At 43.0% G+C, this 16270-nt stretch overlaps 1 protein-coding gene across 1 annotated transcript; it reads right to left on the reverse strand.

The window, feature by feature from the left end:
• Nucleotides 1-9241: 9241 nt before the first annotated feature.
• Nucleotides 9242-15778, reverse strand: asb7 (ankyrin repeat and SOCS box containing 7). Its single transcript, XM_030090271.1, has 5 exons — nucleotides 15664-15778; nucleotides 14147-14280; nucleotides 13668-13879; nucleotides 12235-12840; nucleotides 9242-10656 (listed from the first exon to the last, which is right to left on the reverse strand). The coding sequence occupies exons 2-5, from the start codon at nucleotides 14182-14184 to the stop codon at nucleotides 10517-10519; spliced, it is 996 nt and encodes a 331-aa protein (XP_029946131.1). The 5' UTR covers nucleotides 14185-14280; nucleotides 15664-15778; the 3' UTR covers nucleotides 9242-10516.
• Nucleotides 15779-16270: the final 492 nt, after the last annotated feature.

Raw genomic sequence — 16270 nt, forward strand, 5'->3', positions numbered from 1 at the left:
TCCTCTGAGTGGAAAGCCCTGGGTTGAATTACAGAGTTGATAGCCTGCTTCATCAGGAGTGTAAGTGAGTGGGTAAGTCATCCCAGGAAATGGAGAGACATCCTGGTAAGGTAGCCCCACAGGCTCCAGCTGTCATAAACATTTGTTTGTATCCTCACAAATTCGCACAGTTTTTCCTCAAACTGACCTTTATTTCTGTTCGTTTTAATGATTTGTTGCCTTCTTTGTTTCTTTTGCTGGTCACTCATGAGCTGTACTCCACAGTACTGCCCCCACAGGTAATCAGTGGCATTGCGCCATTTGCTGCTCATCCATAAGTTCCCTGGAAATCCACCAAGTTACACATGTAATGAACAGAGATGATGGACAGAAGGCCTCATCTGTATCTGTATTTAACTTAAGGCCAATTTGAGTCACTTTTTTAATTATCATAGAAAAACCTTCAAAAGTGTTCGTATACTGTTGTTCGCCACTGTATAAAACACAAACAACATTTCTGCATGTGGTTTTTGTGGTGTGTCGAGCATGGGACAGTGAGGTCTTTGGGATGTCAGCATCTGGGAATTTCCATCCCGGCCTCTCAGTTCTGTCTGACTGGCCTCTGCTTCAGGTGAAGCACTTTCGCCACAAAATGAAGTCTTGATAAAATGGTGCAGCTAACAGCTGGTTATGGCAACAGAGGGGGGCGAAGGCCGTCAGAAAGAGCTCCTTTGTTTTCCTGGGGTTCGGCACAAGGCAGCCAAACGTCACACGACTGACCCCTGATAGTCGCTTCTCTCCTGGACCGAGCAGTCGCATAAAGAGCCTCTTGAGAGAGCCCGGTGGAAAAGAGCCAACGGCAGCGACTGGAATGTCATCTCATTTCCTGGGAGACAAATATGTTTCATTCACCTTGCAACAATAACCATGCAGGCCTGAGTGTGTGTGACATGAAATTATCTCAAATTGTTCAACTCACAGCCTTTTGGATTTCTTTTGAGCAAGGGTTTCTCCTTCCACCTCTTCAGTTTATGTTTTATTATGTAACGAGCCCGATGTGCCCCACAACTCTGAGGCAGAAGACTGAAGCTATTAGACAAATCACAGAGGGCTCTGCTACAATAAAATTGTGGAATACAATTAAAATAGTACCACAGTGTACAGTACATCCCTGAAAAGTATTCAGGTCTTCGGGGCTCCAGGTCTGAGCTCCATCATATTTTTCATCCTGCTATTAGTATCGTCGCTCTGCTCCTGTTTCCAATGTTTCTACTAAAACATCATGATTTCCTCTTGACGTCACCCTTTAAGCTTCTTCTATCAATTTAATCTTTCATGAATGAGATGTTTGGTCTCCCAGGGGAAACTCAGTCTGAGTTGTTATGTGATTGTCTTGATTTTGTTTCTTTGCTCTCTGTCTTGCCTCCCCAGTGTCAGGGTTCCCTTTCTGCAGTTTCTTACTGTTTTGTCACTTCCTGTTTTGTTTTGACTCACCTGTCTTGTCTTGACTTCGCTCAGGATCTGAACCTCTTTGACCTTTACACCTGTCTGTGAGTCTGCATTTGGGTTCTTTGTGGATGAACACGAAGCAGGACAGCAGCTGAAGAGATGATAAATATCTGCTGAATATAAAGAGAGTACCCTGAAAACACTTTGATATAATCCTTCACCTCCAAGTCATCAATGGTGAGAGGGATTACTCAGAACTTCAGCTTTGAGGACAGAAGTCTTAATGGCCCATTACATGACAGCTCTTCAAGTGATAACACACTGTTTGAGGTTTTTGTTTAAGAAAAGTTTCACCTTTACGCAGCAACGTTTTGAAATTGATGTTGGTTTACACGGAAAAACAGAAATGCTGAAATTGATTATTTTTCATGTTGGGCCATGAGTAGGTGTTGTTGTTTGTTCTTGTAAAGAAACCACACATGCACAGTGAACAAACATTAACAACGTTGGATTGTTATTACAGTGACTGTCAACTCTAGAACTACCAAGTCCAGGAGAATCTGGACCCGGGCCAGGAGAATATGGACTGGACTCTTACTAGAGCCTTCATGTGCATGCACAGTGGCAGCGTTTTCAGAACAGTGTTGTTTACATGTTTCCACGGAGATGGAGTGAGTCGTCTTCAAAAAGTGGCACCTTGGGTGCTATTTTCAAAAAGTTGCTTTCTGCAGTGGCTCTGAGCACAGTTGTCGTGTAAATAGACCCTCAAAAACGCACCAAAAGTTTTCTGTTTTTGTGTGAACTGTTGCTTTGAATTGGTTACTTTCTGCTGCATCAATGTGGGAAAATCAGCTACTTCAATTCTTTCACTGTGACTCTGAATGATCTCTACTGTATTGGAGGTTAAAATATGTAATGAGCCAGACTGCAGAACATTAAGAACAGAAAGTAGATATTTTAATTCGTATGTAAAGGAATAAAGCAAAATATTTTAAAAAATCCTCAAAGAAATACTTAATGATAAATTTCAAATGCTTTGACATTTGCTGAAATGATTGTTCTACCTGCTCAAGTCAAGTCAGGTGAAGTGTGGTTTGGTCCTGTTGACGTCTGGCTCAGGTTTCACGTCGTGGCTGAAATTCGTCTGCTGACTAACTCTCCACTTAATTACTGGTCATTTTTGGGATTGTTATCATCTGTGTTTTGTTAAAATCCGTCTTTTCTGTCTCTCTATTTGAGACTGAGTCATTTCATCCTGTCATGTTTCATCTTGTGTGTTATATTTCTCCAGGTATCCAAACTTTCCTTCTTGACTGGGTACGTCTGCTTTGACTTCTGGTTACACCCCTTCACTTTCTCATCCATCCATCCATCCATCCATCCATCCGTCCATCCGTCCATCTATACACCTATCAATCATCCATCAATCCATCGACATTGAGGATGACCATTGTTTTGAATGTGCATTGCAGTTATTAGATGTAGATGTTTATCAAATTCTGACCTTTCTCCATCTTTACTTGTGAGGCACTGCCCCTGAGATGTACAGTTATATTCCTAACTTATGACTAATGAAGTCATTTTTTTTTTTGCTGTGTTATTATCTTTTCGAACATTTTCTTGTGCCTTTCAGATCTGAAACTGTGGTCAACTGTGCTCATTCATCTTTTATTCTACTCTTGTCTGGAGACTCTGAGGCTGGATCCACTACAAGAGACGATCCCAGGTGACAACGGAGGAATCTCAGGGAGGCTGCAGGGGAGGAACACAGAGTCTTTAGTGAAAACTGACTAACTCACAGGGAGAACATGCAAACTCCATAAAGAAAAGCTGTTCCTGAACTCAAACCGGTTATACAAGGGGGTACCCAAAAGAAACCAGAATTTGGTCATAAGATACTGATAATAATGAGTTTCGACTTCTGGCCGTCAGATGTGCTACAGGTAAGCCTCGAGCATATCTGTGAAAAAGCTGAGCTCCCAGAGTGACACTGACGCCTGTCAGGCGCTATTTATAGTAACAGAGTGCAGCGCCAGTCTGCGATTTTTCCAAAATGGCGACATTGCTAGAGCAGAGCGCAAACATTAAATTCTGCTTTTTGCTGGGAAAAACAGCAGCAGAAACACTCACCTTGTTGCAGCAAGCCTACAAGGATGATGCTCTGGGGAAGACTCAGGTCCATGAGTGGTTCGGGTGGTTTGAGAAGGGCCAGATGTCGGCGCGTCAGGTCCGCTCAGCAGTGAAAACAATGCTGAGCTGCTTCTTCGCGGTCCAGGGTCTCGTCCACAGCGAGTCTGTCCCTCCAGGTCAGACTGTAAATCAGGACTACTACATGGAAGTCCTCAGACGCTCCGTGAGGATGTGAGGAGGAAGCAGAGCGTAGTGGCGGAGTGGAGCCGGTTGATCCACCACCACAGAGCGCCAGCGGACACGGCGCTGCGCGTCACGCAGTTTCTGGAGAAGAATGAGATGAATCTCCTCTCCCATCCGCCTTACTCGCCAGATGTAGCCCTGAGTGACTTTTTCTTGTTCCCCAATTTGAAGAAGGAGCTGAAGGGACAGCGGTTTGCAGATGTGGAGGAGGTGACAGAAAAATCACAGCCGGCCCAGAATGGCACAATTACGCATGAGTGTCACGACACATTCGTGAAGTGGGAGACACGGCTGGAGCGCTGCATTGATGCGGATGGAGATTATTTTGAAGGCGACGGTGATGTTTTATTTTGAAATGTCAGAAATAAAAAGTTACAATCAAAGTCCGGGAACTTTTGGGTCCCCCCTCATATCTTGGTCTGTTGTGGAAATAAAACCTGGTTTAGTTCACTGAATTCTTTTTGAAAATTAAGGTGTGTAAAACACTCAATTCTGAGAACTGCCCCACCAAGCTGGTACAATTGTAATTCAACAGAAAGACATCGGTAGATTGTATTATTCAGATGTGGCCTAAGGACCAAGCTGCCTTTCTCAGATTACAAAACGGAAAAACTTCTGTCGAAGAGATCAAAGTTGACGATTTCTTGAGCTTATACGTACATTATGACTGTTTGATTCAGGAGGGGCAGCATGGAGGCACCTCATCAGGTAGGGCAGAAAAGACATATTTACTGTAGATATTTTTAGCCAGGACACAGAACCGTACAAGCTAGCCACAAAGCTGCTATTGTTCAGACTGTCTGCGGGTTCGCTGGCCCACAGAGGGATGGTATTGTTTTATCATGTAATGCTACCAGTGATCTGTACAGCGATAGCGCCCTATGTTTGGTAAAGTAAGAGTGAAATATATCACAGCCGCTATTAGGTCACCTGGGCTCGGCGCAGGGTTTGACTCAGGCCTGCTGAGAACAAATGAAGGCGAAAGCAGAAACCGCCTCTTTCTGCCGCAGCATTCCGGAGGGAAAAAAGAAAAGGGAAATAAAGAAAGAACGGGGAATGCCTTCTGTAAAACGATCCACAGCTTTGCAGAAGCGCAGTGCATGTTGAGATCAGTCTGAGCCTTGATTTCATGAGTTACTTCAGATTATGTGTGCGCATTCAAAGACAGATGGATAGATCGTGATTATTCATATGCTGGTTACTCATAAGTCTCAGAGATAAGCAGGCCTGCATGTGTGTGAAACTGTTGAGTGAAAGCTGATGCCTGGTGTTTTGCCAGAGATGGAGGAATGATCTGAACAGGCTGTCATGACATGAGACTCACTTCCCAAAAAGTACTGTCCGATAATCCTTCATTATTTCTGTTCCTGCTCTGAAAACATCCACCTCTTTACTTAATCTGTGCAGATGCTAATGCAGGCTGGATAAAGCCGATGGATGGATAATAGAAATGTCGTATATGCTGTAAAAAGCCAATGTAACACATCCGTTTCCAGCTCTATAATGGAGGATTGTACCAGAGTGTGAACAGTAAGTTTGTCTGTTCTGGACTGAGAGTGAGCAGCTCGACTCCATGACTACGAGCTGAGGTGGCACAGAAGACTCATGCATATATGGATGTATGAATTTATTAAAAAAAGAAATCACCCTTCAAATGCAAATCTACCAATATATGTGAATCTGAAACATTCTTGTTCTATTCATAGCTTTCCTTCATGTTTACATGCTCATGACAGTCGCTAACATATTTATTGCAATACAATTTCCGTAGAAAATATAACATTTTGGTCAATTTCAGAAAATAATTTACGCATAGTGACTGTATTTTTTTTTTTAATTCATTTTTGTATTTTCAGCCAAACTACAGCATCTCCTACAGAAATTAATTGTGGTATGGGACATAATGTGCATCAAAACCTGCAGCAACCCCATGATTAAAAAGAACAAAAGGGAAGGAGTATAATATTGCTAAATTTCAACACTGTTCCTGCCCAAACTAAAAAATAAGACAATGAAAAAAATTACTATATGAAATTATCAAATAAAAAATTTTAATTAAAAATTAATTAATAAAATTAATAAGAATTAATTACTTAATTTAAAATAAATATACTAATTGATTAAATAAAAATAGCAAATAAAATCTAAAATTACTTGTTTGTTAGTTGAGTTGTTGTTCTATAAAAAAGCACAAAATAAGGCCAGAATGCAAATGATTGTTAAAAAATGATTGTATTGGTGATACTCTTTTCAACATAAAATATACATACAAAAAAGAAAACACTGCTAACAGCTACTTATATTTGATTTGCAGGACACTCGTTTTTCAAGAATCTAAATGTGAAGAATCAACTGAAATTGGTAAAAAAAAAAAGACAGAATTAGTTCAAACTTGAGGGAAGGTAATAAAAGGAAAAACAGGCTAAAATGGTTAAAAGTGGCTTCAAAAGCTGTAAGAGTTAAATATGTAATAAAATATCCTCTGTGTTTATGAAACTGTATAAATGCCGTACAGGTGCAGTTTCTGTATACATGAACGTTTATTTGTGTTAGTGCGTTCAGCTCATTGACAGTGTGTCTACGGTAAATAAGGCCTGGCTGCAGACGTCCTCTGGAGTCGTGTCTAATAGGAGAACTCCATGAGCTCCAGCTTGGCACAGCTGAGCATGAGTCAGAACACGTGAACTGCTGAACTGTCGTGCGTCTTTGATGAGTTTTTTATTTTTTTCTTGCATATTGTTTGTGGCACTTTGAAGTGGTTTTCGATGTCCTTGCTGTCTAATGGTGTCTGTGTCGTCTGAGTGGATCTGTGCCATCATGACGCTGCGTTCACTGACCCTATGTGCACGGTGCCTTCGTGGGACCTGAATTTACACCTGGTCATCAATAACAGGAGAAAACCCTTATGATGAATACATGAGAGTTTTTATTAATGCTGTTTCACTGAAGTAGTACACAAACATACGGCATGTGGGCCAAACCCGGGCCGCCAGATGGTTAGGAATGACCAATGGTGGAACTTGAACGTAATTTTCTTTAAAGCAAAATTACAGCTTGTTTCAGTGAAAGTACATTTATTTGATGTTAACATTTCCAAAATGTGCTTGTACCTCTTTGCACTACAATGAATGGAAAGATGTGGAGTTGCCATCATTTGCAGGTACTTTTATTTTATTTCAACCAATCAATTCTACTCTAAATCAATTGAGAGTGTTGTCACTTCATTTAACGGTCCCACATTATACAGATTTTCAACAAAATCATGTAGGAGTTAAAGGTCCGGCAGCATTGTTTTTAAAGTAGATTTCCCCGCATCCAGCCTTGGTCCCGCCCCTCTCAGGGACAGGACCATATTCTGAAGCCATATTCTGTGTAACTCTCTTGGTACTGTTTTTTCTTTTCGACCAGTTCATTTTTCTCTGTCAGCTGAAATGTAGCCATTTTTTTCCTCACTGTTGACCCTGTGAGCTTACCTTTGTGTAAAGTGCAGATCAATTTTGAACAATTTTAAATCTGTTTTTAGATAAAGTCTCCATTTCTAATGTGAATTTATGCTTTGTTGACAAAATCAATTAAAGCCAGACACAGGTATTTGACGAGGCTTGGTGACTGCATTTAAATAAAGAATAATGACTATAGGTGTGTCAAACATAAGGCATGTGGGCCAAAACTGGCCTGCAAGAGACTGTAATCTGGTCCACCAAACCACCAGGTAAATGGTAAACATTTCAAAGAAGACAACGATTTGTTTTTTTAACAGGCTTTTTAGGAGTTGCAACCACAGAACCGAACTGTGTTGTGTCAATTGCTAGCAAACTGGCATTAGCTTGAAAGCCAACATGCTAAAGGCTTCAAAATGGGTTAGTCATAGGAGATGATTTTGGATATTTCACTGTATTTTGAAAAGCTGTGAACTTGTTTTAATTTCCTGCGGTCAGTGCTGCTGTGGCCTCCTGATGAGCGTTGGTGTTGCTGGAAAACTGGAAGCAGCGTCGCCATAAAGGTGTGAGAGCTCATCATAAACCTGTGCACGTCAACATGCACCCGTCTCATAGTGTCCAGGATGCACACATCGGCATTTCCAGTTCAAATCAACATGAGCAAAACTTCCGTTCGCTCTCGCCTCATCTCGTCAACCCACATGCGATTCTGATCGACGGACCAGAATCTGCGATGAACTGGTTCCATCCATCTGAAACTGAAGCCGCGTCAGTGAGGTGTGTCATCAGTGGTGCCTCCAGCCTGGCAGGACTCCTGTCGCTGGGTTATTTATTCTGCTTTTCGCTGAATCGGCCTTCAGTAAACACATTTCAGTTTGATCTCTGGGTCAGCTGCTTTCAATACCAAGTATTCTGGGGAGGTTTGGGCTTGACTCAGGCCCACTGTCATTATGTGGTGGAAGTACAATTGAAACAAATCCACCAATTACTTCAAGTCCATTGGATCTGATTTAAATTCTTTGACATGGGTCCTACCAGGACAACTGACGATATGAATGGACGAGTTCATGAAGAGTCCTGTGAGGCGGTTTTCCTCTTATTAAATAGAGTTTATATTTACGGACGCTCACCTGCCGTCACTCCCAGCCTCTGTGTTTCATGTGAAAGGTATTCGTCTCCGTTTACCTGCGTCGACCACATGGTTTGCATTTCAAAACGTGTACTTCTTCTAAATGTGCCAATACAAAGCCTGAGACGCTAATGCAAACGCAGATATGAAAACGAGGCCGACGTGTTGATGCAGGACACGATCTGGAAACTGAACCTTATTGGAAATCCCAAATCGGAGCGCTGTGTTATTTTAAACACACACAGAGACGAGGAAGGACCATCCCGTGGCCTCGCTTCAACACCAAATCCTACTTTTTATTTTGAAACTCATCAAAGTGAAAAAAAAATTCACAGTATAACCGCCCCTCCCCCGACGGATTTACCTGCGGGGGAGGGGGAAGTAGAAGAAAGCACCCGACCAGACAGCACCCTGCCATAAAAATCAATGCAAACTCAGACCCGCCCGCACACACACTCTCTCTCTCTCACACACGCACACACATAAAAGAAACACGAGTCACATCAAACAGACCACAATACTTTCCGAACTTTAAATACATTAAGAATACCAGAAATCTAGCTTAAATAAATTTTACAAAAATATCTGTTGTACATGTAACATATTTACAGGGATGTATGTAAATCTAGTGATTGATTGTGAATCGGTCTTTCCGAACCGTCTTTAAACGTGCCACACTGCAGAACAATGGGAATTGGGTCCAACCATTCAATTTCACTTCTCCAGACGGTAAACATCAAATTTATAAGCATTAAAATTCTAAGTTCTTTTAACCGCATGCCATATTCTTGCTTACATTACTAATAAATATAAATATATTTGTATACCTTATTCTTTGCTATCAAACAGGAACAGGAAAGAAGAGTTGGAGTAATCCAACGCTGTTTTTTGTTTTTTTAAACAGATTTTTTTTTCTGGATTTGTGACAGGTTCCAGTGGAAGCTCGGAATTCTCCCCTCAGTGGGCTGTGGCTTTTTTTTTTACTCAGCCACTCTAATTCAGTCTGACATTAGCTGGTAATGAATGTTTGAGTGAGGACGACAGGAATGATTTAAAGAAGATCACTGCCAGTTTTACCGTTGGGCCTGAGGAGCGTGTCTGGTGTTAAAATCCTGCATCTCCAGGAATGAACTCGAAACTATAATTGTTTGAACAATCTTCAGTGTTTTGGAACACATTTAAATAAAAGTATTTTCCATATTTTTGTGGTTCTGCTATTCAATATTTGAACATTGAAGAACTATTAAATGTCATCAGCATAAAACCTGGTGCAGGATTTTAACGTCAGTTTGTCAAAGAGGTTTTATTTGCTCGTCGAACCGTAACGATTCATCCTGACGGTGAGCGGCGGCGGCGCGGCTCGAGAGCAGACCTCAGTCCGTCACACTCACCTGTCATCACACCATCTTAGAGCCAAATTTACACCGGATTGGCTGTTGTAAGTAGGAGATCAGCACCGTTTAAACTGGTTTCCCAGCAGAAGAGATTTTATTTCTTTTAGTGACTTTTGAGCAGTAGTGAACGTTCATGTGTGACCTCTGTAGTGACCTCTAAGGCATCCATAGCACCACATTTAGCTTCATTCCCGGTTCCCGTTTTTAGGTGAAAGGAGAACAGTAGGTGTTTTAAACATGTTGACGATCATCAATAGTGGTCCACCAAGGTGTGCCGAGTGTGAGGTTTGGCTTGTTTGAGGATTTAGACTCTTACATCGAGTTTTCTTTAACTATCACCAGAACTGATCTTAAACCAGACAGAAAACCTTCATCACCAATAAACCTTTTTAAAATTATCACACTAAATTTGAAAGAAAATATATTAAAAATCAAAAAAGAGCCAATAATTAAATATGGGAGGGGTCCCGACTCACTTCAGTCAATGACCTGGCGAGGACAACGTCATGACAAGATGGCCGCTATAAAATACTCATTGTAATAAAAATGCTTCAGGCAAACCGGGGTTTAAATTCCCCCATGAAACCTCTGCTCATGTGAGGCGAGTGAGTCCGTCTCAACAAGCTCTGGAAGGACGGACGGCCGACCGAGTGTTGAAGCGTCTGTAGTGAGCAGAGCCAGCCGGGTCCTTCTGCACCAGGAGAACAATGATTGCATAGTCCGATGGGTTTTCAGTCTGCTGTCCTGCTGCTTCACACGCTGTCAAACTTATGTTTTAAATAGTCTTTCATAACCTTGGCGATGGGTAGATCCTCCAAGAGCTTCAAGCTTTGAAGGCCGATACAGTGACGGATTTTTATTCGACACAAGTCTTGAAGGCTCCGAGGCTGTCCTGAAAGAGAGGCAGGGGTATTAGGAGGGTCCGGTTCCAGACAATGACATTACACAAAATACCATGAAGTTAGATGCTCAACATACGAGCCTCAAATACTGTCTATTGAGCACAACATATCAGAAGATAGGATGAATAGTTTGGAAACAAAAATCGGCCTGCAAGAGGCTCCAGCTCAGCCCACCAAAACGCCAACGGGAACATGTCAAAGACAACGCGGATTTTTCATCAAGTTTCTCGACAGTAGCAGACGCGACACAGCACTGAGACGTCAGTGATGCTGCATTAACCACAGCAAGCCAGAATCAGCGTCAAAGCTATGCTCTCAAAGTGAAAAAAAAATTGACTCTTTTTTTGGGAAATTTCACTGAATTTTGCACCAGGTTTCATTAAAATGTTTTTTTTTGTAGCACAGAGTTTACCTGATGAAAATGTCTTCACTGGCACAAAAATTACTTTGGCAAATTCCTAAAAAGTTTCAATTTAAAGGTTATCAAGGTATTATTTCACTGTTTCGGCCCACTCAAGGTGTTTGGTTTGGTCCGTTTGTCAGTTTCCATTTCAGTATTATAAAACAAACGAGGACATTTTCCCATCAGGCTGAGGGCTCAACCTTTTGATACTCTCATGCAAAGATAACAATTTGATGCTCCTCACACGCTCAGAGGTGCTGGACTTCTGCCAATAACAGAAAACAATGAGGAGTATCAACTGGGCTGCAGGCGGTGGTTTCCCTCCACCTGCTGGCTCATGACGGTAACTCAGTCTGAGAAAAACAAACGAAACCCTCCTCCTTCAATACACCGAAGACGATACAGACTGTACTTTTCCAGGTGCGCCTGAAGCTTGAGATTTGTTGGAGGGCTTCACACAAAGACGGCCGTATTTCCGCAGGTTATCACATCTGAGGGGGGAAAGGAGCCGAGCGCCTGTCACTCTGTGCTGGACGAGCCCTTTCATGGCGGATGAGTTAATCCAGGAGGCAGACGGTGTAATCAATAACCCGGCAGACATCCGATCTGGCTGAAGGTTTTGGAGTCTGTGAAAAGGGCTCGTCTGAATCGGCGCACGGCGCTTTGATATCTTTGATATCAAAGTTGGAGGGCCAGCGGAGGAATGCGGCTATTGTTCTGCTCACATCATAACGCTTCGGGTAACGCTGCTCCTGGGATTGTTCTGGGACTGAACACTGGTCATTAGAACCTCGCCTTGGCAAGCGGCCCGTCGTCGCTCTATACGTTTCTTTTTTCTGGTTTCGTCTTACAGTAAGAGCCTCGCTTCTCCGCCACGCCCCAGCTGCCCTGACAGACCTCGTCAGAGATCCAGACATTCATGTTTCTCTACGTCGAGCCAACAGCAGCATCTCTGTGTAGCGACCTGCTCATAATGACCCGTCTTCACCACACTGTCTGTAAAGCGAGTATTGGCCAAGAAGGTCAAAATCATTGATGGTTTATAGATGATTCTAGAGCAGCTTACAGCCTTACTGCAGGACTGGATGTCTTGTTATTGATAAACGTTGGACCCGAGTGACTTTAGCTCTGACATGTGGACGTGTTGGCGGCGTGTTCCACTTACTTGTCACCTCCTGGAGGAAGTCCAGACACGGCCTGCTGATCCCCGACATGCTGACGGACAAAGCTACCGGGGTCTGGCCCTCGTAGTTCCTGGTGTTGGTGTCGGCGCCGTACGTGTAGAGCATCTGGGCGCACAGCACGTCGTCCCTGAGGGCCGACAGGTGCAGCGGGGTCTGTCCGTCCTCCAGCCGCCCCAGGTTGGTGTCCGCCCCCCTCTGCAGGAACATGCGGCAGTACGAGTGGTTTCCTTTGATGACGGCGTAGCGCAGCAGGAAGCCGTTCTGAATGTCAATGTTGGCGCTGTGGTCCAGCAGGATGCGCACGCAGCTGGAGCGCTCGCGGATGATGGCCAGCTGCAGCGGCGTGGTGCCTTTGTCGCTGAGCGGGTCCACCTCCGCCCGGAACTCCAGGAGGAGGCGCACGAAGGAGTCCCGGCCGTAGTGCGCCGCCACATGCAGCGGCGTCCAGCCGTCGTTGCTTTTAGCGTTTATGATGTCGCTGCGAAACTCCGACTCCAGCATGAGGCGGGCGATGCGCGCTCTGCCGTGCATGGCGGCGTAGTGGAGCGCCGTGAAGCCGCCGATGAAGTCCTTCACCGTGGGATCCGCTGTGGAAGGAAGACACGCTTCATTTCAATTCTGACACACAAACTGTTCATGAAGAGAAAGGTGAAAACGTGTTTTCTTTTGATGGAGCAGCATCAGCAGCTACAGCAGAAAGGAAAACAGTTTATTGCGTAAGCAATAACATCGTCATTTAATACAAGCAAGTTGACGTCTTGAAACCTTCAACTGGCTCCAAAAACATGATTACAAACATACAGGGATTATTTCTGGCAAATTCGTGTTTTGAGCAACTTTTCAGAGTAAAAGTTCACATATATGAAGGGAAAACTGATCTTCAGCTCATGTCACACATTTGTTGAGTTAAAATCATTTGTGAGTGAAACCTCTGCTGATCTGCCAGCTATTTTTCAACATAAGATTTTTCTTGCTAGATAAATGCTGAAGAGACAATGAATCAAAAGTTTTACAGTGAAATACTGCCCTCTAGTGTTCAGAGTCTGTCAGTGCTTCCACGGCAAATCAAGTGCATTGAATAATACTGTATAATAAAAAGGCTAATATGGTGTTTAAAAGATGTATTTATTTACTTATTTGGCATATAACAAACAAAAGACTATTAAATACCTAAATGGTGTAACCGATAAACAAGTGAAGACTCAAAGGCTAAAAATATTGTGTTTGATCACTAATACTTCTGTATGTAATTCTATGTCTTTATGAGAGACAAAAACAAATCAATTTATTCTTTTCCTTTCACATGTTTCAGCACAGCAGTTATTTCTGCCACAACAGGGAATGGAACAAGGATCCCTCACACTGCAGATCAAGACTTAAACTGATGTCGTGATAAGAAAGAAGAGCTGCTGACCTCCGTGCTCTAGAAAGACTCGCACACATCTCTCCTTCCCTTTGGCAGCGGAGAAGTGGAGCAGCGTCCAGCCGTTGGCGTCGCGGATCTTGGGCGAGTAGCCCTGCTCCAGCATCCGCCGGACGGTGCAGACGTCCCCCGCTGCCACCGCGGCCTGGATCTGCAGCTCCTCGTGAAGCTCAGGGTTCCTTCGGCAGTGATGGTTCAGCATCCTGTCACATGTGGGAACGGGGAGGGTCATGTGAGTCTCACCTCTGTCAGGAAGCAGCCACACTGGCTCTTCCTAATGTGTCTAAAATGATCTGGTTTTTCCAGTAATATGAAAATACCTCATAATGTCACACATATTCACTTACATATGTTATGCTTATAACAAACGTAAGCACCTTCACATTTCTGAGTCTACACAGTTTGGATCAAACCAGAAACTGTTCAGAACAGATCAACAATCACCTCAACTGCTAAGTCAGAGTGGTTACCTTTTGACTAGTTGAAGAGACGGGTTTCTCTTCGTCATATCGAGGCTGCTCCGGACGGAGTGCCGCACGATCAGGAAGGCCGGGAGAGCGTGAAGAGGAAGAAGGACAAGGCACTCTGTGGTGGCACAGTTCTCCTGCAACACAACATTTATCATTCAACAAATGGGAAAAACTCTTTCCGGTAAGCCTAGTTCTCTTTGTCATTTTTATAGCTTGTAAAGTCATTGATGAGCCAGTTTTTGCAATGGGGTGTTTGACACCAGCGCTCAGAGGTGCAGGAAGTGAAGTTAGAACTGGTTTTGAATGCTCTGGCCAAATCAAACGAGCGGCTCACATGACTGGATGTTCCAAAAGTAAGCAGGCTTGTTTTCAGTAAACTGTTAATTTCATACCTCCTTACAGAAAATGTGGTCCTCAAACATTTTTTAACGGGGAACTCCACAGGTGTGGAGACAGATTGTGCTCATTTGTGCTATGTTTTACACACAGTGCAAAGTCTAAAGAAAAGAATTACTACTCTACATTCATTCACAAAAGAGGTGTGATTTCACTGAAAATAAAATCTAATCAACTGACAGCTCTAAATGATCATAGCAGACGCCAACAGGGAAGAAGTCAAAAGAAAATAGGAACTTGATCCTGTTAATTGGAAGAAATCTCAAACACAGGAACACTAACAACAATTACTTGAATGATTGGAGTTGTTTGTACATACATGACAATATCAATGAGATATTAATGTATACACAACAGTCAAATATTGTGAGTAATAATCCTAGAAAAATGTAGCTATGCAGAGATGTCAAAGAATACTGTCATACTGTCAGTATATTATTCAGTCAATCGCTGAACTTTTTTGAGTTCAAAGCAATGTTTCTGACTTTTCTTTCGGAAGTCAGAGCAGGAATGAAGAGTGGAAACATAATCTATATAATCAACATTAGCAGTTCAGTCTTTTGCCAATATTGGGCATTTCAAATATAAATGTGATGCTGTTGAGGTGAGGTTCGTGGAAGCACCGCATGAGCAACAATGGACAATGTAGCTCCTCCATCTGCTAACATAACAACACCAAATGAACCAAAGGGACTAAAAGCAGATAACAAAAGCTACAGGGAAAATTCTGCCCTCCACAAAATGCCAAGAAAGTGACAGAGTGAAGTTTGTATCCTGAAAGCTGTCACGTAAAGCTGACTTTATCCTCGCTGACGGCAGTTAGCCAGCTAGCTAACTAACTCACTACTAGCGCTAGCTCGCTGACGGTTTTCTGTTTTCAAAACTTCCCACGCTTGTGAAGTGGAATTAAAGTAATCCGGGGGACACTGGGAGTGTAGACATTACTGTGAAATCTCCGTATTAAGGCACGTTAAGAGCAGCTTTGACACTACAAAACAAAGACTGGTGGAGCCAATCAGCTTCCAGACGACAGGAGCCGGAGCTCCGGGAGCCTCCGCTTTCCGCCTCTTCACGAGCCGAAGCCCGCGAACAACACCTGTGTGACCCCAACTCAAACTCACCTAAATCCTCCTGGGAGAGACCCGCAGGTTCATTTCTCTGGGAAAGAATTATCTGTAACAACAAAGTCTGTGAGCAGCTACAGCAGTGTGACCCCCATCAGCAAAAACAACCCCACTTCCGGCATGGAGACTTTCACTATAAGAGCACCCTTCAAATGTCTTACGAACTGAACACACGAAAGTGAGAAACGCCTCCGAATCAAAGCACAGGTGCTCGTCAAAAAATTAGATAATCATGAAAAAGTTGATTTATTTCAGTAATACCATTCAAAAAGTGAAACTTGTCTAAAATACACATTCATTCATCACAGACTGACATATTTCAAGTGTTTATTTATTTTATTTGTGATGATTAGAACTGAAAACTAATAAAAAACCCAAATTCACCATCTCAGAAAATTAGAATATTCTGAAAAAGGTCAATATTGAAGACACCTGGTGCCACACTCAATCAGCCTAATAACTCAAAACACCTGTGAAGGCCTTTAAATGGTCTCTCAGTCTGGTTCTGTAGGTGACACAATGATGGCCGCTGACCTGACAGTTGTCCAAAACACCATGACTGACAGCTTACGCAAGGAGTACAAGACACAAAAGGTAATTGCAA

The sequence above is a fragment of the Salarias fasciatus genome, chromosome 1 (genome assembly GCF_902148845.1).
Source record: "Salarias fasciatus chromosome 1, fSalaFa1.1, whole genome shotgun sequence".
In the NCBI taxonomy this organism is placed as follows: Eukaryota; Metazoa; Chordata; class Actinopteri; order Blenniiformes; family Blenniidae; genus Salarias; species Salarias fasciatus.

Bases quoted from the DNA above. Each gene is read 5' to 3' on its own strand.
- asb7 (XM_030090271.1), bottom strand. From the start codon at position 14,184: ATGACGAAGAGAAACCCGTCTCTTCAACTAGTCAAAAG. The intron at 13,880-14,146 runs GTAACCACTCTG...CACATGTGACAG, and splicing joins TCTCTTCAACTAGTCAAAAG to GATGCTGAACCATCACTGCC. The intron at 12,841-13,667 runs GTCAGCAGCTCT...TTCCTTCCACAG, and splicing joins AGTCTTTCTAGAGCACGGAG to CGGATCCCACGGTGAAGGAC.